Below are 26,026 nucleotides of genomic sequence, written 5' to 3'. Positions count from 1 at the left end.
TACACCAATCCATGGGAACAAGATGTACTCAGGGGGAGGGTGAAGGAGAAAGGGAATCATCAGGTATTTGGTGATGGATAAAAACTTGGTCCAAGCGTTGCTGGGTGTGCATACAGTTTTTGTCTCCCTGTTCAGATGTTGTTGAAACAGTAGACTTTAAAGAAAATGTCAATGAATCGTCACAAGCACTATACATGACCTCTGGGGTAATTAGCAATCATTCAAAAGCAACAAGACTAAAATGTTCTATTCTTTATTACTGTCAGCTCTTGTCTTGATCAGCATTTTAATAAAGATGGTTCATTGCTAAGACAGTTTCATGAATCAGTCATAATTACATTCTGACACACAGTGAATAGTAAAGCAAAACTAAATATCACTTCATCAACCTTTCTAACCTTTATGCAAGTATTAACTGTAAATAATTTTTACACACTCTTACAACAGAAAATCTGCATATTTCTTAGCTTTGTACATACTCTACCCTAACTGAATTTCCTGTGACCTATACCTGAAAAAAACCCTTACAATCAGGCATAATTACTTAGTCTTGCATGATACTCAGGTGTTGCCTTTCACAGATCAAATCAACTTCAAGTACAAAAGGCTATTTGTTCTACAAAATAGTGCAATGCTTTAAGGGGTTAACTAATTTTTTTACAGTCTTTCCGCCCCCATATTCTTCATTACCTGCAATAATGCAATATGGGAAATTGCTACAATAGCCTTAAACACTTCATGCTTGTTCCAATTTTAAACACTGTAACAAAAACAACAACAACAAAAAAAAAAATCAAACCCAAACAAATTCTGAGGAAAACTTTCAAAATGTCATCCAAGTATACTGTACAATATCAGTGAAACTAATCATGCCTAGGCTAATTTTGGATGACAAATGTTGTATTTGTGATTTATTTTTAAATGGACCTAGAGCACAAAGATCTGGGAAGTTAAATACTGCCACATATAATTTTTTTTAATTAATCTGTTTCTTACACTTGTGACAAGAACATTTAAACTTTAAACTGAAGAGTTTAGCAGAGATAAATTTAGAAGTAAAATTAGTTCAATGGAAGTTGCACAAGTTTACATTACAGCCTTCAAAACTTTAACAACTAAGAAACTCCACTATTCTTGCTACCACAAGGAACATACGATCTATTTTACAACTTTTCAATAACTTATTTTAATGTCTAGCTACAAATCAGCTACCCCCTAAGAAGAGGAAAAATAGACAATTAACCTGTAAAATAATGGTGCATGAATAAAGACAGAGACTCTTAAAATGTACTGTTCTGTGAATAGTATTTCAGATATTCAGACAAAAGTGAAAGAATTCAGGAGGTACAGATGTGGCTGTGCTGGGTAGGACACAAGTAGCCTCTCCTTTTTCCAGTTAGGGAGCAGAAGAATGGCAGAGTAAACTTCCACGCAATAAGAATTACACTGAACAGCTCTCCCCATTTCACATCACTTCGGAAAAAAATCTTCCTTGCAGAATAAGTATAAATAAAATAAAAAAAAAAAACCCAAACACCGCTGTATAACATTCAGTTTTGCTAAAGAACCAATAATGACTGTAACTTTCAATCTCCTAATAAACAAGCTGTGGTGTTCTGTGAAAAACAAATGCCACGAGTTCACTCCAAATTTATAACATGATGTTTCGTAAACTAAGGGTCAAATTCACCCCTAATACATGTACTTCACTGGAATTATAGCCTGCATGAAGTTATTTGTCTAGATTTCTTTTTTGCTGTTGTTTTTCTTTTTAACATTTGATTTGTATTTCTTTTCCCAGTATTAGCCTTTGCTCCTGCCAGAACTGTTGGCAGGCGGGGGGGGGGGGGGGGGGGGGGGAAAGTAGTATTGATTTACGAAACTGGATTTCCCAGAATAAAAAAAAAAAAATGCGATTAAGATCTAAACAAAGGCTAAAGATGGCTTACGCTTAGCTCTGATGAGGTCCACTACCTCATTACCAACAACTGAAAACTTCTGATGCATTTTGTTTCAAGGGAATCCAAAAGTCCTTGCTGTAAAGCAGGCTGGGGGGTGCGGGGTCCATTCACTCTTTCTGTACCACAACCATTATGTAAGAAGTATAAAACACTGCCTTTATGCTGCCAAACCACAATGACTCTTCTTACATCAAAGCGTTTTCACCACTAGGGTTTTTTTTTTCTCTGAAATTTATTCAAGCCAAGGGCAGGGAGACAACAATTCATACACGCTAATTACACCTAATTATCTATTCCTTTTTTTTTTTTTCTCTTTCCACCAGCTTCGGCCAGTGCTATTTGCTATCTGGGTTTCTCACAACCTCCCCTTGCCCTGTCCATCCAACTCAACAGTAAAGTCTTTGAAGAAAACAGTTGTGGCTTCTTAGAATGTTAACAATGTAAGGTTCAACTCAAATTAAATTATTCTATTATTAGTTTTGACACATTTATGTGTTAAATATGAAGGCCTCTTGGTTAATTTGGCAAATTCCTCACATCTCTTCATGGCTAGAATTGCTGGTAACACCCTCTCTTGTAGGAGCTTCTCCTCATGCTTTCTTTTCATGATCTAAATGAAATGTTTATTGGATTAAAGTTCTTCTCTGCAGACCTCCACGGTGGCCTGTGACAAAGAGCTTAAAAGCTTTATTAATTGGCTCGGGCTTTTTGGGGGGAGGCAGGACCTCATTTCACATTACATCACAAGCAAATAAAACTGCCACGTGTAATTAGACTAATTTACCCTGATACAGCAGGAATCAACTATTCCATATCTATGATATGCTTTGATTTACTCATTTTAACCAAGGAGTAAAGAAACCAAGCAAGAACTCGGGAAATCCTAACAATTAAAGGAAGTGAGAAGGCAGGGAGCCCCACCCTGAGCTACAGTAGCAACTATTTTATCCTTAGATAAAGTTTTAATCTGCATCTAAATAAACTGTCTAGGAGCAAGCACATGTGTGTAAGACAGATGTAGAAGGTAAACAAACTGAACAGCTTAGTATCTAGAGAACACACTAAAGCAATAGGTACATTATAAAAATATTGTAACAGTTAAGTGCTCTGAACTACAGAATTCAAATAATCCTTGTGTTTAACACACACAGGCTTAGAAGGCTGAATGCAGAAAGGGCTGGTAACTTCTAATCTGACACCTTGCTTTCTACAGACAACATTTTGTTAGTTGACAGTCTTACAAATTTGTCAAACTAAAATTACCCAGAAATTATACTCATGTTCAGCACAAAAATACTTGCAATCATGCTATATTTTCTATTTTTATTTTTTTCTATGTTTAATTAGGTACACTTCACAAAAGATGAGTACTTCTATTACTTGCAGAGAGAGAGAACAAGAACAAATGCTCCTTCTACTTAGGAGTTTGCTTGGTTACATACTAAGAAGGGAAACAAAAGGCCCAACATCTTCAGTAATGAAAAAGTCAATTGATAGGCGAAGCCATCACAATATCAAAGGCCTAATCCCTGCAATTCTGACTCAGGTGACAGTTCACAGGGGTCAGAGTGGCTGACACTGACCTCAAAAGCAGGTTTTAACTATTCAACGTACTGAAAGCTGCTGGGCTATCACACCATTAGACTGGAACAAACTGACAAATCAATTTCATCAAGGAGATGCCTTTTTTTGGTGGAGGGGGGGAAGAGGCAGATCCATCAATCAACAAATCCCTGCATTTCTCACACAGGTGGTTGGACAAAAGCTGAGTGCACCGCCAAAGACATTTTATATCTACCAAATGCCTTTGTACAAAACTAACTCCCACAATTTCCTTAGGGACAGCTCTAAATGTTTTAAACAAGTATTTTTCTCATATTCAAACCAAGTTATTGAAAAGTAAAAATACTTTTAAATTCCTCCATTTCTTGCTTTGAAAGAAAGGGTATATTTTAATTAAAACCAACCAGAGTAGGCAACAATGTCAATAAATAATCATTAACCAATTTCGAGAGAGACTGTGAACAATACAGCATATAAAAATACATTGCTTTCTGTTTGAGAGGCGTGTACAATGCTTACTGTTAAGAGTCATTTTAACCCAATAGTTTTAAAATAAATAATTATTTGGTCCCTAATAGCAGAAGAAAAAAAAAGTTCACTATAAGAAGCTTACAGTAATTTCATGTCCTACTGACAACAGGTTTCTGGTTGATTCTCTCTCTTTAGTTAAAGCAAAACGCAGGTAGCCAAAGCCAAACATTTTATTTTAAAACTGTACCTTTTAAAGGTATATTCAGGCTATGAAAGGCCCTAAAACCTCCTGACCTTCAGTTAGAATTTAGCGCAGTGCAGGTCTACCACATGAAGAAAACGTGACAAATTGCAGAAGTTACATATTTTGTATTTTGACTTGGCTTGACTTTTTAAAACTTCACGCTACAGTTCCAGGAAACCTTTAGACACTCAAGAACTGCTCATTTAAGTTATAGACTTTACACAACAAACTATTTGAGGAGCTTTCCTTCCTGTTTGTCTGCAGAATTAAGCATTGTACTAGTCACTGAATTAGAATTAGGATTCCAGAACAGTTAAGGGTTGATGTAAATGTCTTCATTAAATGCCTGCAGAAATTAAAGTGTTGCTAAAATTACTGCCAAACCAGTAAAATAAAGCATGCGTTCTCTTTTTTTTTTTTTTTTTTTTTTTTTTAAGAGCCTCACTTCAGATCTTACATCAAGTTGTTAAAGACACATAGCTTTATTTGTAAGCTTTATTTGTAAACCACTTTCAAAATGGTTATAAAAATGTTTATATTTCTTAGTGGTTTAGATTAACAATTTTCGGAGTATTTCTGCTCTAAGCATTTGAACAAAGTAACTGTGAGCAATGAAAGTTCTTTTCAAGAACTGCCTTTGTTAAAAAAAAAAAAAAAAAAAATCACTTAGGAGTTCCATGCACTTTAAAATGCTCGGTAAGAGATGCTGCTAGATTAAAAGCTCAATCAGAAGGGACTGAATCTAATTGCAATTATAGAATTAAAAGATTTTCCTTCCTAATACTTCTTATCTCTGTAAAGCTCTATCTTTATAAAATTTCATGTACTGAAGAAGCACTCCTATGTGTTGCAGAAACTAAGCCCTTCCACAAAGAATGTTGTGTCCCAAAGAATTCTAGCTGCAACAACAAACCCATCAATCAAGAGTTTTTCCCTGTTTATGAAAATTACCACTTTAAGTTACAGGATTAAAGAATCGCTGAAAAATTAGATCTCTAACTATTTAAGGTTTCAAAAGATCAGAATACTGGGATATGTTCAGAATTGGGCAGGGGACACACGCAAGGCAGGAAGAGCTGCCGACAGTCTTACTGGCCTGCCCAACTACACAGACCTGCAGCTTTCACGTGGCCCCCGGCTGTAGGACCTGGAGCTTTTATGTGGCCCTAAAAAGTGGAGCTTATCAATTGCACCTCCCACTGCAGGCATTCAGCAATCACTTGTCCCCAGTAATCTACCACCTAGAAAGGCAATACAGACAAACTTTGCAAGAGAACTATGTCTTCCTTAGAGCGCTGTTTCACCTTTTTGCTTATTCCACAGAAACTGGTTTATAGTTATCTTTGTAAGAAATACGAACCCAAATACAGATACTGGAATTACATAGTCTGAAGAAAATAAAAAACCAAGGATGAACACGGGTAATTCTAGATCCAGGAAAGAAACCATTTCTTTTGATCATCTGAAGACAGGGAAAGATTTTTTGTATAACAGTTACCAGGGTATCTAGGAACTATGCATTCCATTTATGAGGAACGGAAACAGCCTGAAATCTATTTCAAGTGAAGCATCTCTTCACAGAATGTACTGTCAATACTTCCCATTCATTCCATCTTCCCAAGAATATTTAAAGGAATTCCAAGCTCCTGTGTTGAACTTGAACTACTTTTAGTGCTAAAGCCTTATTTTAAGATTTATGATCATAGAAGTTAATTTCTGAAACAAACAAACAAAACCAACCCACCCATTCACCCCCACTAAACCCCAGACAAAAGCCCTGCAGGAGGCTCTGAGCCCAAAGAAAACTAAGACAGGAGTTCATCGGAGTTGTCAAAGCCACCGCCAGGGAACAGGTTAGACGAGACTGACACTACCACAGATCCACATGGCTTGGAGCGAGATAAAGGTAGAGAAGACAGTAAATCAAACATTTGCAAGCATCCAACGCAATATTTTTTCCTTTATATTTCCATGCAAAACCCTGGAAGGTATCATCTTTACATTTCCTAAAGTCACACATGGAATTATAAACAGCTGAGGCAGAAGCTACTCCATCCTTAACACCAATGCCAAATAAGCATACATTATAGATATTCTTTAAGTCTGATGATCAGTGAAATGAAAGAGCCTTACATTTATCAAGGAAGAAAACTAAGAGTCAACAAGGAAGGATATATAGAAAAGAAAGATTTGCCACGGATGCTGCATTTCAAAAAGCAAATGTATATGACACTACTACTATTCTTGAAAATGCTCTGTGATCAGGACCTCTCCTGCATCCAATGCAGTCAGCTACAGAATAAACCCTTTTCAAGAATCTGAAATGGAAGTGGTTGCTCGTTTATTTTTATGTGTCATACTTTTCTAAAGTGATCCAGGTAAGAACCACTTTCACTGGTAACCTCCCTGACTTTATACACAGCCATTCTGAGATACAGAGGAGTGCCAACATTCATGTCAATGACATATTAACTTTGAAACCTGGTAATTGCTCAAATGTCAACATTAGATGGGATTTTCAAAGGTGCTTAGGCAACTAAGCAATCTTATGATTCCAAAATGCCCCACTGAAAACCCAAGGCACTGTCAACCGCTTTACTGCTGACCACCTTAACAGAAACAACCAACGAATGTAATTCCAGATTTCTTCTCACTAAGCCAAACCTACTCTAAACTCTACCTCACCTTTCTTTTAACTTAAATATTGATATAGTTAACACTCTTTATGTATTTATGCCAGCAATACTTTTGTGAGGTAGGGAAGTGCTGTTATTTCCATTTTACACGTCACATCAGTCCAGGCGGAGCAGGACACAGGAGCTGTATGCTAGCCCTCAATAACGTAACAATACAATCATAGCTTGTGAATTAAAAATATCTGCAACTTGCCCAGGACTTAAAAGCGTGAGTTCAGCATATGTTCTTTTTTAATAGCAAAATAAGCACTGATTGTATTATTCACATCGAGAAAGGATGCTCCATTTTTTAATTTAAATGAAGCAATTATAGTTTACGGCCTGCCACACCACAACACGCAGACTCCAGGAAGCTTGCTTCAGAACTGCTGCTTGTTTGAACATTATGCGAAGCCTCACAAATACCCATTCAGAAAACCACGTACACATGAGGAAGACCCCCCAGAAACAAGGTAATTGAGGGGTACATACCGAACACTACTTTCCTTACACCAAAGGAACACCAAGTTTTTGTAGCATAATAAATGTAAGATGTCCACAAGTACAACACAGTTTAACTGTTAGAGGAGTACTATGTTACACGGCATATATACACCAGTAAGAAAAGTCCTATCCAAACAAATTCCGCTACCTTAATCAAAAAGGTACCTTTTTGTCATACTAAAAATGCCCAGCTTTCAAGACATGTTAATTCTAGAGAGGAAGAGTTCCTTTTTACCTTACCTTCAATTATTTTTGCCTCAAACAGTTAACGCATATACATCTTATCTGGAAACTACTATCAAAGCAATCCTGTACAAATCTCTAATTTATTAATACAGCAGGCAAAATTGAAAAGCATTTAACAAGTGACTCTCCTTACCTTCAGCACAGCAATGAATGGTACAAAATTAGCTCTCTGAAGACCATTTTTATAGAGATCTGAAAGAAAGGAAATCAGTACCATTTTGCTACTTAGTCTTAATAACAATGTCGGCTTGTCTTTTAGCCTGGCAAATAAAACTCGGTGTTGCTAGAGAGCGAAAGAACAAAAGGCAGAAAAGGAGAGCTGAAATTGATTTCTCTTCTTTTGCTGTATGAAAATTCAATGCATTCTTAAGGAAGAAAGGAACTTCCTGAGAAAGTCTGAAAAAGGCAGGGAGTGAAAGATGACTTAAATCTCTAACAACAAATAACTGATTTTAGCAGACGAAATAAGACCAGCATCTGTTTTAAAGTAAGGATATACAAAAGGATTTGTAATGCTGGGTTTACATTGGTATGATTATAAGGCCAAAACTATGCAACTGCTAAGTCCCAAGTATTTGGCAGAGGGGAAAAACCCAATGTAAACTAAAAATACGCTATTTGAGTTTACAAAGTTAGCATCATTCTTATTCAGTGTACTGTGGTACACTTTATCTTCTAGCAGTTCTACCAGGTACACTCCCTTTTCCAAAGACAGAAAAAGGGTCATCCCTAAGGCAAAAAAAAAAAAAAAAAAAAAAAAAAAAAAAAATTTAAATGAAGTTGCTAAAAATACAACTGAATTAAAAAAAAATTAGAATGTTATGTAACAAAATGCAAATCTGCACTCAAAGAAAAGACAGATTATAAAAACAAACTGCAAAGCAGCATTTTATATCTTATTTATCCCTATTTTATACAGCATACAGTTCTCTTCTCTGGAAACATCCAACTGCCCAACACGTTCATTGAAAATGTTATCACTTAAACTGTACGATGGGCTGCTCTTTTTCATTAATATTAGGAAACCTTATAAAAAGGCAGTACAGCACCTATGACCGACAGGAGGAATAAATAAGAGAATACAGACACCTGGCGGAGATGTCACCAAAATTCCCCTTGAAGACCATGCCAGGTTATTAATACCACCTATATTCCCCATAATGCCTGAAGGCTACAACTAGGCTAAAGCGTTTATGCTCTACCAACACCTCATGATGGACAGAAGATACAGTATGCATGAGAAACCAACAGGACACCTACAAAATGGTTTTCACAAAACTGGATAGGTACACAGAAACATTTAGGAAAATTATCAGTGAAGGTTATTCTGCACCTAATTACTAACAAAGTTGCATGAAGCCATGTATCATTCTCATTCATAACTCTGCAAATCACGATAGCTATACATTTGTTAAAACAGCAACCAATTGCACATTTACTTGCAAAAATTAGTGAACACGTAACAGCTACTTCTGCTAGTTCTTCCAGTTAATAAGGCTGTGAGTTTTGAACTCACATGAGCCATGAACCAATGGGAAATTATTTCCCCCTCTAGTAAAAACATTTGAATGTTTTCTTCTCTTTTTTTTTTTTAAGATAAAGTGCATTGTAAATCTTCAGTGATTCTCTTTTACTCAATTAATTTGGGTAGAAAAATTAACTGGTAGTTACGGTTAATACTGTAACTCTTCAGTATTTTTTGCAAACATTTGAAATTAATCAATCTAAAGTGTCATAAAAGTTGCATAGAAATTATACATTATGCTAACTGCTAATGCTACACTGTAACAAACACTTTTCTCCTCTACAAAAAATTACAATTACTGCTTGGTTAAAACCCATACAGATTTGGGGACTTTGTATAAGGATCTACCTAAGCTAGTCACTCTCTATCTAAAAACAGTTAGAAATGGAAACAACTCTCCACCTAAGTAATTCCCAATAAGTGACCTCAAACCAAGCTGTGAGAATGGCATCTTGATAAGGGGTTCTCCTTTGAGCTCGTGGATCAAGTCTGCAAGTTTCTGAGTTAGAAACTAGGAAGGAATGTACTCTTATTTCCCCTCTCTTCTGCAGAATATGATCTTCTCCTACCCTGGAATACATCCAAAACGCAGGCAGTATTTCACCCCTCCCCAACTCTCCTGTACCCAAATACCTTCCCACTGGTTTAGACAGAGTAGAGAAGATCAGAAAACACAGAAGGATTTGGGGAGAGGTGGGGGGAGGAACACCTTGAGTTTGAGAGAAGAGAGGAGTAAGACTTAGTGAAAAACCTTTCTTCCTTAAGAACACAAAACCACAGGGGACAAATTGGAATATCTCAGATTCCTGAAGACTAGGAGAGTTTATTAGTATTAAATACTATATGATTTTAATACGATTGTTTTGTAGGATACTGAGATTCATTGTACTTGGATAATACTAGTCGCATGTTTGTTTTTACCTTCTGGCGGCCTGTTAGATGTTGCCACAACGACAACCCCATTTTGGAACAGATTTTCAAAAAGCTGCTTCAGAATCATGGCATCAGCAATGTCAGTGACCTGTAGAAGACAACACATTTGTTTTATCTTGCTTTCAGCTTCTGCCGCAATAGATCTGCAAGTGGCTTTGTAGCTAGGAAAAATGCTTGTTAGTGAAAGCCATGGAGAAAGATTCTAATTATTGCTTGGTGAGAAAAAAATAAAAGGGATAATTAATAAGCAGTGAATGTACCACTGTCTGTCAAAACTTGCCCACTCTTTATTGCGGAACTCCACCATTTCTTTACCAATTGCTAAATGATTCCATGTTAACTTCTATTATAAAACTACAGGTGGAAGACACAGAAAACAGACCTAAACATTTAAGAGGCCTAATTAATGAGAAACAACATGAAAAAACCAGAAGACAGAAAGAAAATACACGCCGGCTGTTTTACATTTCTATTACCTTTGAGGCAAAGGTTTGCAGAGGTGAATTTAAATGGTCATTGGACTTCAGAAATAAAGACAAGTAGCCAACTATACATAATCAGCTGCTGTTGAAAATAGAATGATATGACATAGATACTATTGTGTGATTGTTGCAAAAAACAATTCAACAGATGGCCCATCACAAAAATAAGCAATTTCATTGTTCTTTTTAAGTGCCTTCTATTACTGTCCATGAATAATCAAAAGGCACAGCAGTCACTTCCAGCACAGTCAGCCTCTTCTAACCTTCAGGCACAAAACACGAATAAAAAACAAAAATGGGTGGGACAAGTGATACTGGGGGAAAAAACCACAAGACTAAAAAATAAGCCATAAAGTAAAATAAATATCTAAGTGTAGCTTAACGAACTTGCTTTACAGTACCAAGAAATAAAAGGAAACAGAAAACATTCTGTACAAATGAAAAAAAGGTAACAAATTTTTCTGAAAAAAGCCCATTGTTACAACAGCAATTTACATTTTACAGGGGTTCACCAGGTGAGATCAGCAATCCCAATAAGTAAACCATCTTTATTATCGTTACACTTGTTTCTCCTGCATTCCCTTCGATTATTATATAGACACTTGTTGCACTTTGACTTACCAAAACAGACCCCAGTTCTGAGGAAATAAAAAAGTGGTGGCATGCTGAGAGTTATACACACTCACTACACAACAGCTTGGCAGATTGCTGTGCTTTCACCAGTTTGGATGTGTATGTTGTGATAGTAATACATCTACAGAAAGACTTTAACCAGTATAATTTTTTTCCCTACTCCACCACAACCCCACCCCCCATCATCCCCCCATTTCTAAATTAGCTTTCTGGGCAGCAAAAAAATTTAATTCTGAACTAGAGACGGTAAAAGACTTAGGTTACATTTCTGACAGCTAGTTTGGAAGCAATAATATTCATAAGGAACCATATGTAAACACCGGTTTCCTTCTTCCAAAGATCTCTTCCAATTAGTTCTACGGAATGCATTAATGTGGAAATTTTTTTCCTTTTTCAAAAGCAAACTTTTACACAATCAGTAACACACCCTCAGATTTGCACATCCCTGATCACTAAGATCCGATATTCCAAAAAGCATGTAGTAATTCACTACTGTACTATATGTCTAATATATCTGCTTATGTACCCACCTATCGATAGTTTATTTCTTCTGAATACTAAAATTTAGGAACTTTCCCTGTTCCTAAAAACTAAAACACACAAGGAATCAGTATATGTGTGCATTTTAGGGGTAACTGAATTTCTTGTATCACAAAGCAAACCTAATAGCAAAGTTTTAAAAATGTATTATATAAATCATTTTGTTACAAACTTCTTTGTTTAAAAATACTATAAGGCATGCTACCTTTAGAAAACAGGGAGGAAAAGAATATTAATGCTCACATAAAAGAAAACAATTAATAACATTCTCTTATTAATGAGAACTGTTATTTGATGCGGAATTCTGATGTTTTCAACTCCATTACAAAAAAAATAACTCTCGAAAGTTCTGTCAGAAAGGAAGAGCCATTTTGAGAACTGGGATGCAAATATGAGCTCTTTTTATCTAATACAGCTTGGGAAAGACAGAAAATTTCTACAAGGTAAAGCAGGTAGAAGACAGTAACTAAAGCATTGTCATTTCTCATGTTTTTTACTGTATCCAGCATTCGTTGCAACACAGAACAAAAGCAAAGGCTACAAATTACCAATAAGGAGAGCCTGATAATGGAGAGAATGGAGAAATTTCATTAGCATTTAAGAGAAAAGATTTTTATGACCTAGTGCTGCTTTCAATTATGACTCACGTAAAAAAAGAAAAAAGAAGAAAAAAAAACCCACTAGACTAATAGTTAATTTACATGTTAAGTGCCTGAGACTCAGTCATCCACTGATTGGTACAGTTCCATGTAATGAATGACAAACATAAGCATGTATTATCAGTAATTAGTATTAGCACAAAAATAAGAGCCTAATTTTTATTAGAAGCTTTTAATAGCATGCAGGTTAGTAAAAACTCCCTAAATTGTAGTTTGTTTTATGTCCAAGTGGTACCAATGGTATATATACAGACTAACACTGTACGATCATCCAGCTTACCAAGAAGTAGGGATTCTGTTTTCATTATCAGCACTAACAAACATAGGTTACAGTCACACGCCAAAATTAGACCTTCTAATTACCTGTGTATAGTTATTTGATCGCTAAACAATAACTAGTGTCTTTTTATTGGCCAACCTCTGTGTTCTGAAACATCAAAATTATAATTACAAATGGCTTAATTCTAGGGTTTTCCTTCAACATGAGGACACATTTTTAGAATGGCTTAAGACTTTTGTGATTTAAAAAAAAAAAAAAAAGACTTTAATATTTACAGTAAACTGTATGACAAAGATCAGTAAGAAGTAGCAATGCTTTACTAACGCAACAACCTGTGGCTCAGGCAAATGCTGACCAAAAACCTGCTTCAGAATGGACAAACGCAGAAGCCTAGTACCATCACTAAAGTCCTAGCTATCACACAGTATTTGCAAAAAGAAACATTTAAGACATAGTAATTTTTTTTTTTTAATACGACAATATTTTGGAACACACAAAACTACTTTTAAAAGTACTGAAATATTTTTCTACATCAATTAGTCAACTCTCCACTTGTTTGACAGTTCTCTAGGCTTTGCAAGAAGATTCACTTCAGAGTACTTCTGTTTTGCTTTAGCTCACTGTCAAAGAGGAATGTGCAACCTCAGCAATGCTTTTGTCTTTTAAAATTCTGCATTTGGTTTCCTCTGAAATATGAACATTAACAATACTTTTTGCTGTCCCTGTTACAAGATCACTCATCTGTGTGTCTGATCTTAAGAGAAATAAATAATTTCAGCTTATTCTCCTTTTTTTCCAACAGGTATTTGAAAGCAACCTGAAGCGTTTCAAGCAAATCTCAACAGTTTTCTGATGCTTCCTCCACACCCAAGTATTTTGCTAAAGCAGTATAGACCCAACTTGACCTTTCATCTATCAAAACAGCAGCTTTGCCTGCAAGTCAGAGCAGTATATGTTCTGAGTCTCCAGCTCTTTCCAGTTTCATTTTAATCCAGAAATTCTTTAAATATGAGTAAATCAGACTGCAGTGAAATCTAGCCATTGTCTCCACTGGGGGAATGAGCTGCAAACATCCTGAATTAGATATGGCTCCTTATTACCAATGTTAATTGTGTCACCATGTGAGCTGCTCTTCCAGCCACTGCACTGCTTTATGACTATTTAAGCAGAAGGTTTCTTATCCCAAATTCAGTGCATTCTGCAAAATTTCAGAAAGCTGGTACTCCTCTTCAGTAGGCAAAGTCTGCATAGCGTTCAATGCTACAGAAAATCAGTCAAGAAATCCAGCTGTTCAGAAATCTGTGAATTTAGAACATTATTACACCCAGAACAAGTACATTTTTAAAATTCACATAAGAATGCAAAGTCTTAGATACACATTTTAAAGTATAGTTCTTGTATTACTTTCCCAACTGTGACTCACCAGCAAAACCAGGTGATTTTTACAACTGAAGTGATTGATGTACCTCAAGCAAGTCAGCAGGGGGAGCAGGCAATCAATTTGGAAACAAAAAATACCAGAGTCTCTCCCCTTAAAATGTGGAAACATGACAGTCTGGAAACACAGCAACACCAGGATGTGAAAGCAGTGGGCATTTATACAGAAAAGCAGGTTTTTACACTAATACATGGTACAGTAAAGATGCCTCTTTCTACCATTTGAGTATTTGATGTCATGACAGTTAACACTCCTCCCTGCCCTCTCCAAACCTTCCCATTTCTTCAGAGTGTAAAAACAACCGTCTCTGTATTTAGATTTTATACTGCAAATTTTGGAAGCCCAGCATTCATATTCACTAGATAAAGCACAATTCAAATGATCAAACAGCAGCAATTGCAATGACCCCACACTTTCTGAAACCATAGATCAAAGGACTACCCCTTGTCAAAAAATGCAAGAGTAACTTAAAACAAGAACACCTACTACTTTACAGCTACAAAAATCCCCTTCATGGGAGCTGATCATAAACCGGTTATTTTCTCGGGTGCGCAGGCTTGTAAAATAATAGCTAGGAGATATAAATTACTCTATCCATTTCAGTAATGTATTAATTTAAGAGCATAACACAATTTGCAGTTAATAGATGATTCTTTTACTATTGGTGATTTGAGAACTAACACAGATCTGTTCTTATCTTGCTCTGCATTTTCTCTCTGAATTAAGAAAAAACTCAGCTGATTAGAGCTGCCAAATACCTCTAGCCTCTCCTAAAAATTTTTATACAGCAATTCTACGCTTAAATTTGTGACATACCCTTAAAACAAAATTCACAAGCTGTGTAAAACAAATGAAACAACCAAGTTAGCTTAGGTAAAGATCATTTTATGAGTTTGTTTTTAATTTTCACATGTAATTCAATAAAAGTTTCTAAAAATGTAAGTTACGTTGATATAATCTGGTACTGCCATGCCAAAGGCTCCAGTAACTCTAGGAAAAAATTTAGGTTGAATTTGACATGTTATTTCCGTGTCCTTAATCACACCGAGACAATTTTGTTGCATTATATGAACTACAGCAAAGACCAGGCATGCCAAGCAAGTATCAGGCAACTACTCTGCTGGACACTGTACAGATTCAGTACAGGATGGTGGTGCCTGCCCTGAAGTACTCATGAGCCTCTAATACCCCCTTGTACAACCAGTAACTAGACTGGTAAATAAAAGCACTATAATGGGACTTACACCACCAACTTGCGTCTTATCTCCTGGAAAAAAAAACCCACCACCTTCAAAACTGTGAAATGACTTCTACTCTTCAACTTCTACAGTTCACTACTGGCCAGTGATTCAAATACTATATTAGCAGTACAAGTGTCGTATTTTAAGATTAGAAGTAATTTAAGTAATTGGAAGTTTCCCCTGAAGCGAAGGAGTAATCTCTGACTTCTTACCTGAAATTCATCAAAACATAAGAGAGCAGCCTCTTCGCTTATTTCCTCCGCTACTGGTGCAATTGGATCATATGATTTGGCCATAAATCCTGCCTTTCTTTTTGGCAAGCTCTGCTTAAGGCGGTGTATTCCTGAGTTGATAGAAAAGAACAAATATTTATTTCTTTTTCTAAGTTAGGGAGGAAAAAATTATTTAGCTACCAAATAAAAAGTAACCCAGTCCAGTAAAAATAAGAAAACTTCAAATTTAGTCCAATTTCAAGAGGGCAAAACAGTTTTCAACCACGTCCAGGCAACTATTAAAAGCTCACAGATTCTGTGATTCATATTTTCTTGTTTAGAAATATGTAAAACAAAAATCAAAGAACCCTCGAATGCTATGCACCTATACTTTATCTTTGAAAAACTGATATAAATTACAGTTTTTATCTTGCTCCAATTCATGACCTTAGTTTCAGTTTCGCTTTATAATTTGGCATTTTCTGTCTTAATCTTCTCTCTGAGTATGAAAAACTCTTACGGTGTTTACAAATCAATGGCACAGCTCTGTGCCTTGCATGCTCTGAAGGTATACTTAGAACGCATTTAGTTAAAAGAACTCGGACATAGCAACACAGTTATATTTTAAAATGTAGACATGATGATACTGGTACAAAGTATTATTACATCCATACTTTACTGTCTCACAGATTGTATTCCATCTGACTACAAACAACAAACATTCAGAAAACAAAGATCCTGCAGCAGTAAGAAGTTACCTTTGTAAAGGTTAAGCAAAAATGACAAGAAATGGAAACAGAAAATCTCAACAGTGACCCAATGATGATAGAGGGCACTAAGAGTGGCAGAAGTTGTTTACACTGATGAAAGCTTCCCAAGAAAAATGCATCTGTCACAATACTTGTAAATTACAGCATTATTTAACAATTTCACAGTATTTTAAGGTTATAGAATTTAGAAACAGAAGCAAATTTTAAAATACCTAAAACAGTATTTCCGTCAAAACAAAGTGCCTTATTCACACTGTCAGAAAATTTTCTGAAACTTAGGATGAACTTCCTTCTATTATTTTTTCCTCTAAATTACTGATAATATTACTAAGTTTGCCAACCAGAACAGTTCTCATTCTCCTTGGTGTTTATACCCGATTTAGTTATTGCTTACTCAAAATGCAGATTGAATTTAACCTCTACTGTTTCAGTTTTAGCAACTGCCTTCTTCAGATTGCATGTAAGCTAACTGGTAACTGGAGAACCAGTTTAGTTACTAAACTGGTAACTAAACTGGTAAGCAGTTTAGTTAAGGATTTAATCCTAAATATACACCCAAGTTTTCTATACAATCAGGTATACAGAACCTTTGAGAAAAGATACTTGAGAAATAATATGCAATTAATATCTACTCTGGTATGACAGACGATGCTAAAATCCTTTAACTTCTCTCCTTTTTCTTTTTGCTTAAATACTTAAATAAAGTTACACTGATTAATATGAATATGAGAATGAAACAGACTTTTTAATAGATATCATATTTCATAAAATTCTTGTAAATAGCTGTGTCTGCACTTACTCTGGTGTACATCTAGCATGAAGCCATGAAAATGGACTCTCTTTTTCCTTTTTACTTCTAAGTGAGAATAGAACATGTCCATCACCATTGTCTTTCCTGTACCTTCAAGTAAAAAAAAAAAAAAACAAAAGCAAAAAAAAACACCCAATAGGTAGTTAATTTAAGAACAGTATGTACTGATTACAATAATGACTGTTCATTAGCTTTGAACTAATGAAACTATACTCTTCCACAGAATAAGTACAAGACCAGACTGTTTGTAAAGAACAGTTATATTTTCTGTTCAAAAATTTGGAACAACTGCATTTTTACTTTAAAATTTTTATCAAATTTTAAAATTTTGATCCATACAGAGATGGCCCAAAGGTTGCACAAATGGCTCCATATGCATCCAGAAGACATCCTTAGTATTTCCTTTTGAAAAGCAAGTATGCTTTCATGCTGCATTGCTGCAATTAGAATATATAAATTCTCTCCATGGCCCCCTCAATTACTTCCCAAATTCTGAAATTGTATTCTTAAATATTAGTGAGTGGGTAACGCTGGAAAAAAACTACACATGGTAATGTAGTCCAGTCCAACAGCTTCCAGAATTCAGAGTGTAACTGTATTAAGTAACATCATAATGTGGAATAAAACGAATCCTGGAAAATTCATTAAAGCAATAATGCTACGTAAACATAAAGCTTTTAGACACTTCAGAATTTTAATAAACATGCATTTAGAGAAAAGTCCATTGAAATTGATGCAACTGAAACTTACCAACATCTCCATAGACATAAAGACCTTTTGGAGGTTTGTTTTTTGCAAAGACCTGCAAATCAAGAGAAAAAGAATAAATACGAATATGGGGTAAAATAAAAGCAAGCACATTGCTGTGGTAAAGTAAGAAAGTAGCTACGCTTAACCACCAAAGTAGATAAGCTAGCAAAGTGTAACCTTGCATAAATCATTAGCTCAGAATTGGTAAGCAATCTTAACGTTCTATTTGTGCAAATTCTATAAAGGAGGCCAAACACATGGAGGGTTTGGGGTTTGGGGTTTTTTTTAGATCATTGTGAAAATATCCCCATCCGCAGTCCTAGCACACATGCCGTTTTACCAGAACATATATAAAATGATTAAATGTTTCCCAATCCATCATCATCATCATCAAAACAAATCCTTTTCCTCATTAAGCCATTTGAACAGTCCTAGGAAAAAGGATATAAAATTAAGCAGTATTGTAGTATTCACAGATATATGCACTATATACCTATTAAAGCAGCTCTGCTTAAGATAAAAACCATTAGGATTTAGAAAATCAGTACTGCAAAGCCAGTGAGCATTGTAGGTCCCCTTTCTCTCCACTTTGAATCTTAAATGCAGAATCATCTCTGGTTTAAACATGATTAAAATCAATGGAGTTCCAGTAAAAATATGTACCTATATACATGTGCGTGTGTGTGTATATGTTTGTGTGTGTGTATATATATATAAAAGGTTATTTTCAAAGTATGCCTCTTATTAATCATTTTCAAGTGAGTTATGTTTATCTTGAATGAATGCTGCTTAAGAATTTTTAATCTCTTAATATTACTCAGGACATATGTTATGACACCTGGTGGTTTATTCTATTTTACTCAAATATATATTTTTATGGGAAAACTTGCAATAAAATCAAGACTTTCAATTTGAAACAATTCCCCCTCCTCCCCCCAGTATTGTGCATAGCCACTTCCAAGTATAATTTTTAAAAGAAGCAGTTTCTAAAAAAGTGGAAATCTTAACAAAATTCTCATCAAATCCATGAAACTGAACTGACATCCACAATAACACTGCAGAAGAGTATTTGGTTATTTTAAAGTGCTCCACTTTCAGAGTTCTATGAGCTGAGCCAAAACAGAGGAAAATTAAAATTGCAACCCTGTGGTCTCATTTGGAGCTGGGTAATTGCTAAACAACTTGAATCTAAAGCACTTTTCAAAATACACTGCCATGTTAAAGAAATGGGGGAGTCAGTAGCAAAACACTAATTAAATATGAAAGAAAATATATGACCAAAAGGCAGACAGATAATGTCTCAGGTCTATAGTACCAGTTTATTCAGAAAATATGCAAGCATAGCTCTTATATAAGACCCACTTACAGATTTAATTTAGAGCTATATTAATAGGATAATCAAAAATTTGTATCATCAATCTGTGGCTGAACAGGGTTTCAGATGTTCTGAAACCATTCCATTAATAGACAAGGCTGCAACTATTTGTAGTGCTTTGAAAGCATTGCAAGACAATTTAATTGACGAACATTTTTCAGTGTGTACTTTTTAAGAGCTTGCACTCATTAAAACTACTGATGCTCAAAGTTACACAGTGAAGAAAGGAGGAATGGAGAAAAATCGGAATGAGAGAGACATTCATAGGAATTTCTTTATTTTTAATTTGAGATTAACAATAGTGATTTTAACAAGACAAAAGACTATCACATTAAATTTATTACATAAAAAGGCTGTATTTATGTGATTTGCAGTTTCACAAGGAATGACACAAAGCTAGAAAAACAAATCAATGTTTAGAGTACTGCTTTACCTGTCTTTGTAAAGGTTATATAACCAGAACAAGTAGTAATGCCTACATTTTTATACTATTTTTTTCATTGTGAAGTGTTTATTAATTACGTTTAACCATCTTGAAGTTCATCTTTTTAGGCATCTTTTATTCTCACTCCAATACTTACCATTTCTAGAAAACATGTTGCAGAAAAGGGGGGGTTTGGCTAAGGGAAACAAATATAATGGCTTGGGCTCCATAAAAGTCTAAATCAACTTCTTGTCCATTTAAAAAGTGGCATTAGTTCTTTGTGAAGACAGCAATTTTTCAGTGATATCTAATTGCTTTGGGAAAAAAAAAAAAAAAAAGGATGGATATCGTGGCAGATCAGAACACATTTGCTGAAGCTGATCATCTCTAAAAGCAAATCAAATACCAGAAAAACTCTTATCCTCTTTGAGCAACTGAAGAAATTTGTAGGAAATATTTTACTTCCAAGCAAAATTGTCTTTTGTGTATTTCTGCCAGAAGTTACACTATTGCCACTTTCAGAATACTCACTTCCTCAATCCTGTCAGGTATTGTATAACACTAAGAATTTATTTGTATTTTTGGGGGGCTTTTTTTTTAATATACATTTTATTAAAAAAAAGTAAACTCAATCAGTAGACTTTTAATACTGAAACTCAGACATCCTACAGGTTTGAAGCTATTTTGCATGATCATAAAATGGATTTTTTTTTTTTAATTATTTTAAATTATTCTTATGTATCTTCTGAAGCCTGGAAGTTGTGTAAGAAAAAGAGCAACTCCCACTAGGATTTCTCATAAAATCCAATCAATGCTGTTGGCTCAATGTAGAGCACAGCAAGCAGTCAGCAAAGACAGCAGAAGACTGATCTTGGTTCTATTGAAACACACACTCCAAAAGAACAAGGAAGGAAGAGATCTAACGCAGAAGATCCTCCAGTTACCCTAAAGTAAGGGTGGTCTTGTTTATTTCAGGGAGGGAAGGAAGAAAAGTGGGAGATGTAGGAAGACAAACTAAATGAATGAGCTTCTCCTTGCCCCTAGCTTCCATATTATCCTGAGGTGTATTTGGGGTCTCGGTATAATGACGTTCAATTGGTTGACAACAAATTTGCATTTGCAACAATGATAAGATCTAACAATGTCAAAGCTAATATTTAAAATGTACAAAATGAAAGATATTAAGGGACACAAAATTTGAGTTTGAAGAGGAGAATTTAGGAATCTTTAAACATATATTTTGAATGCTCACCACATCCCTTCAATTGAGAGCATCACCACAAATGTGTCAAATCCCTGAAGTCCTCCAAGTTTCTTAATTCCCATAACATTCTTTGCAATAACTTAAGAAAGCATAACTTAAGTGCTTCACCAAGTTTCATTATCGTCCAGACATGCTACAACAGGAACCTTTTTTCCTTTTATAGATCAGTTGATTTAAAGACTTTTCTTTGAAAATCATTCATATGCTAAAATATTTACAATTCCATGAGAAGACACATGCATTAGTGTCCCCAGATTTACAGGATTTTCTCCTCTACTATCAAAATGTTTTACACATTTCTGTTTCAAAACTGCATGCCTTGCTTTGATTCTATCATGTCAGATTTTTCTTTTTTGTTTACACTTCACTTTAATCAATCAATATCCTACCTATCTAAGGAATTATATTGGTCAAAACATCTCCTTCATTCTGACAACTTCCTATTCTTTCTTAAATATCTTTAATTATGTGCAACGTCTTCCCACCTTCTCTCCTACTCCCTGCCTCAGACACCAGAAGCAAGCAACTCATTTCCTGGAAATATTTACACACTGATTTGAGAAACTTTTAGGTGAAAATACATGTCAATACTAAGATGGTTAATTAAAATATGCAAAATTCAAGAGCAAAGTCTCCAAACAGCAGATTTTCTTTTAAACACTAACAAAACTGCCTCTTTCTCCCACTCTTTCAGACCTCCTTTTTGGTTCCTGTTGTAGCTGAAGACATTTTCAAGGTCTTGAATGGTGTTTACTATTGTTCATACCTCTTTTCAAAACATGAAATAAGCTCAATTATAAGTAAGGTCAAGTCATTAGTACAGCAACTCAACAACTCTTAAGATGTCCCAATTGGTATTGTTTTGAAAAGCTAGAGATCTGAAACATCTACGCAAACTCTTACAGCCTTGAACTTCAATTCAGAGGATCTCAAAATATCTCAACATACAAGGCCATGCTTTCACCAAGTTGAAGATCAAAGTAATTGTTTAAATTTGAGTAATGATTTTGAAAAACAGAAGCCTACTTGGTTTGCAGCAAGACTAATTGTTTTTTCCCCTCAAATTCATTCTAAGCTGATGCCCCAAAACACCTACATCGTAAAAAAAATACATAGTTTTATTATCATAAAGGAAATGGCTGGTGTCATGTGTCCCCCAACTACTGATTTCAGAAAGCTTTGGCTTGTGAGGTAATGCAAGTGTCTCGGATAAACACTGAAATGCTTCTATTGTATCTGATATAAATATCTGTTCCCTAATCCTACTTGTACCATATTTTTAGTGTATAAAACTATTTAGATAAAAAGTGACAAATTAAGAACAAAACTAAAAACAAAGACGACCATTGTTGTAATGGTTCGGGAGTGCAAGAAGTCTCTATTTCTGGAATAACTGTTATTTTAGAAGAGGCTTCTGCAATTCTATCACAGAAGAAATCAGGCAATAAAATAAGAAATCTCAGACTACAGAAGAGGCTGACAGAGAGAGGCTTCTCTCTCTCTCCCCCCCTCTGCCCACCCTTTTCTTCACTGCAACCTCTCAACCACATTCTCTTCAATGACAGAGCCAGGGAAAATGAGCATGCTTGAAATGCCGTGCACCACTATTTTTTATTTCTAAAAAGCTGCCAGTAGATTCTTTTCAACACAGGAGATTTCATACTAAAAGTAGGTTAGTCAAGTTGCTAGAAACCTCCTGAAAAAGCAAAAAGTCAATCTACAAACTACTAGGTGTAACTGATTAAAGTGTTTGACTTATTTCCAAAAAGTCCTTAAGTAATTTAAAATACATCAGTTTGTTTCATTTACATCTGTTAAAACCCATTAAGTACAAAATGTTAAACAAAACCAAAGCCAATCATTTTATCATAAAAACAACTGTTAATGCCTATAGTATAAGGTTTATCTTTTACTTCATAGCATAATCAAAGTTACAAAGTACCAGAAGAGTGCCAATGAGCTATTCAGGAATACAGGGTTTACCTGTGCCCTATATCATTAGTACTTCCTGGAGACGCCTTCTGCTAGTTACGTCAATTACTTCCACTCATAAGTCTACACAAATCCTATTAAACCTAGGCCAATTCTAGAGAGCTGTACTCATCACCTCTTCTTGGCATGAAAAGCCTTTGTTCTACTCTTCAAAACTGAACCAAGTTTGCAACCGCACTACTACCCTGAAAGTCCATCATAGAAAAACGTATATTTTGCTTACTTAGAAAACTCCTCAACTGATGCAGACATATGACAAGCATATGATGGCACTGTCTACAGCTGGTACAATGCTTGAGGGCTATGATTTTACCAACTATCTGTTCACAGCTGTGACTCTTACTCTGCAGAAAACCTTCATTAAGGATGTTGATTACAACTTCGCTAAAGCAAAACCTGGCCTGCACTAGAATTTAAACCATACTTTATTTGGCTTCATTTTATCTCAAAAGGAGCTCTGCTTGAATATGACAGTGTGCTCCTCCATAGTTGGCGTGGCGTAGTCAGCAGGATGGCAAGTAGTATCACCGATTATTTACGGAGGCATGGAGTGAATCCGAGTCCCAACTTCTCAGAAGAATGGGCTCATGACAACTGGCATAATTGGGAAGCCATTGAAAAGCACCTAAAAGTAACTCTGGGCCGCACAAAGGATGGAAAAGGGAAAGGAGTTATCTGCAAGATGCTAGGTACCTGTTTAGAAGCCGCATATCAAGAAAGGGAGAATAGAAATAGGAAGGAGCAGGACCTAGAGAAAGAAATAGAAGGTAGGAAAGCAACTGAGTTGTTACCGTCTTTAAAAATTGAACAACTGCAGAAACAGTTACAGGAAGAAAAGGCAAAAAGACAAAAGTTGGGACAAAAAGTCATGATGCTTATACAGGCTCCCCGCCTCCCTGACATCATACAGATTAGGAAACTAATAGTATCCCATGAAGATTGGGATGGAGATATCTGGAGTGATCCCGATGACAGCAGGGCAGAAGACGACGATCCTTTGTTCCCTACAAATCCTCCTGAATATGAAGTCAGACCTGTTGTTAAAACAGAAAGAACTGTGGGACCTCAGGGTGGCCATCTGTGACATACTATTTGAACCATTCCCTGGGATCTGTTGCAACTGACAAATTTGCAAGAGAGATATAGCAGAAAACCAGGTGAAACTGAAACTGAATACTTGTGGTGAGTATGCCTAAGTGGAGGCGACCGAATAATGTTGAGTGAGGACGAAGCACGTGGCTAGTGGGTTCTGGGAGTTTTCTTAAACTTAGAACCCGACCCGACAAATACAGCCCATTCTATCACCGGCCGAGTAGCTTATTGGGCTGGAGGAACAGACACCATGGAGTGAGGTGAACCCTCCATAATCCCCATTAAATCTCTAAGTGAGCTCTCTACAGCCATCAGAAAAGCCGCTTGCATACAAGCCATGCATGAATGAAGACCCCATGATGTCCCACTATCTGCTACAGTAGATTTCGCAATGTTAAAGCGACTGATTAGAGGAGCCCCGGCAACTCTTAAACCCTATCTATTTGCAAAACAGGATGAGATTAAGAGAGATACTGAATATAATAAAAAACAGAGCAATAATGCTCCTGAACAACTCCCTAAGTGGGCAGAATTAATGCACGGCATTGTTAACTACAGCCGCGAAATCAGCTGGCTCGATGCACGAGCTGAAAAACAAAACCTGAAAACCCCAGGGAAGAGATCACAAAGTAGGAACTGTGAAACGGAACAGAAACTAGATGAAAGGGAAACAAATTTAAAAACCCGCAAACAGAGTCTCGAGAACTGAGGAATGAATTGTGGAGGAATGCGTTAGCCCTAGGCATTCCCAGAGCCGCGACTCAAGGTCAGCCTATTGGCATTACCTTGAGTCCGATTGAGGCATTCCAGAAACGAGATAACAGTGAAAGGAAGGAGCATATTTCAACTCCTCCGGCGCCAGCCCCCAGAAAGGGAGACAACCTCTTCCTCCCCCTTAGGGAGGAATTGCAGGGCATGAAGTCAAAAAACGAGTAATGCCCAGAAGGCAACTGAGCCTGCCTATCCAGAAAGTGGAGGCTTATCAGTGGGTAAGTGATGACGGCCCATACATTTTGATTCCAGTTGGCCCTCAAGGACAATTGGTGAAGTTTTTAACAGATATGGGAGCATAAATTTCAGTACTAACACAACAAGGTGCCGAGAAGCTGGGCATGCGATCCAGACGGCAAAGAGTTAAGATTACTGGTGTGAACGGAGCGGGTGTTGAGTGCCAAACTGCCAAGACCAATTTAATGGCTCCTGGGCGAGAAGCACATGTCGACTACTCACTTTGCAATTAAAGATCATCACGAAAATATTTCAAACAGACGAACCTGGCACCTGCCGAATGGCAGCATGCGGTCCTTCGGCTCAAACACCGATCCCAACCCCAGTAGAAATCAGGAGGTCACAGTGCGCGCACTTCACGCAGCCCCTGCCCTCTCCAAGCCAAAAATTACTAACCTACCGCAATATCCGATTGCTGCTGCGGCACGAAATGGCATTTCTGAAGTCATAGCTGATTTGGGGAAACGACAAATTCTCTCCAGAACCCACTCCCCATATAACTCACCTGTCTGGCCAGTTCGGAAACCAGACGGGAGGTGGTGTTTAACAGTCGATTACTGGTGCCCGAATGTCAATACAGCCCCGCTAACAGCTGCTGTACCAAACATTGCAAACTTAACAGCTACTCTGCAAGCAGCTGCACACCTATGGATGGCAGCGCTAGATGTAAAAGGTATGTTCTTTATGGTTCCCTTGAAGGAGGAGGAGTATTCCTTGGGAGGGAATACAATACCTTTAACAGACTCCCCCCCACAGGGGTATAAACATTCACCCACAATTGCTCATGCCGCACTTGCTGAAACGGTCTCACTCCCCCAAGAAGTGAAACTGTACCAATACATAGATGATACTCTGGTTGGAGGAACTTCCCCTGAGAAGGTGGGGGAAGCGGCAGCAGCAGTATGGCAAGCACTAGATAAAGCAGAAATTGAG

The 26,026-nt window shown here is 36.4% G+C and overlaps 1 protein-coding gene across 3 annotated transcripts in view; it reads right to left on the bottom strand.

Annotated features, from left to right (window-relative positions):
- The window catches only part of AFG1L (AFG1 like ATPase), a 75,179-nt gene that overhangs the window by 32,050 nt on the left and 17,103 nt on the right, over nt 1-26,026 (bottom strand). For all 3 annotated transcript variants that reach the window (XM_076333357.1, XM_076333358.1, XM_076333359.1), the window contains exons 3-7: nt 17,939-17,990; nt 17,177-17,278; nt 15,608-15,738; nt 10,111-10,210; nt 7,798-7,856 (exon numbers count right to left, since the gene is read on the bottom strand). In XM_076333357.1, the coding sequence (XP_076189472.1) occupies nt 7,798-7,856; nt 10,111-10,210; nt 15,608-15,738; nt 17,177-17,278; nt 17,939-17,990 (444 nt within the window). The remainder of the gene's footprint in view (nt 1-7,797; nt 7,857-10,110; nt 10,211-15,607; nt 15,739-17,176; nt 17,279-17,938; nt 17,991-26,026) is intronic.

Source organism: Aptenodytes patagonicus, chromosome 3, assembly GCF_965638725.1.
Source record: "Aptenodytes patagonicus chromosome 3, bAptPat1.pri.cur, whole genome shotgun sequence".
Lineage (NCBI taxonomy): Eukaryota > Metazoa > Chordata > Aves > Sphenisciformes > Spheniscidae > Aptenodytes > Aptenodytes patagonicus.
Note: the sequence above shows the minus strand (reverse complement) of the source record. Positions and strands in the feature narration are given on the sequence as shown.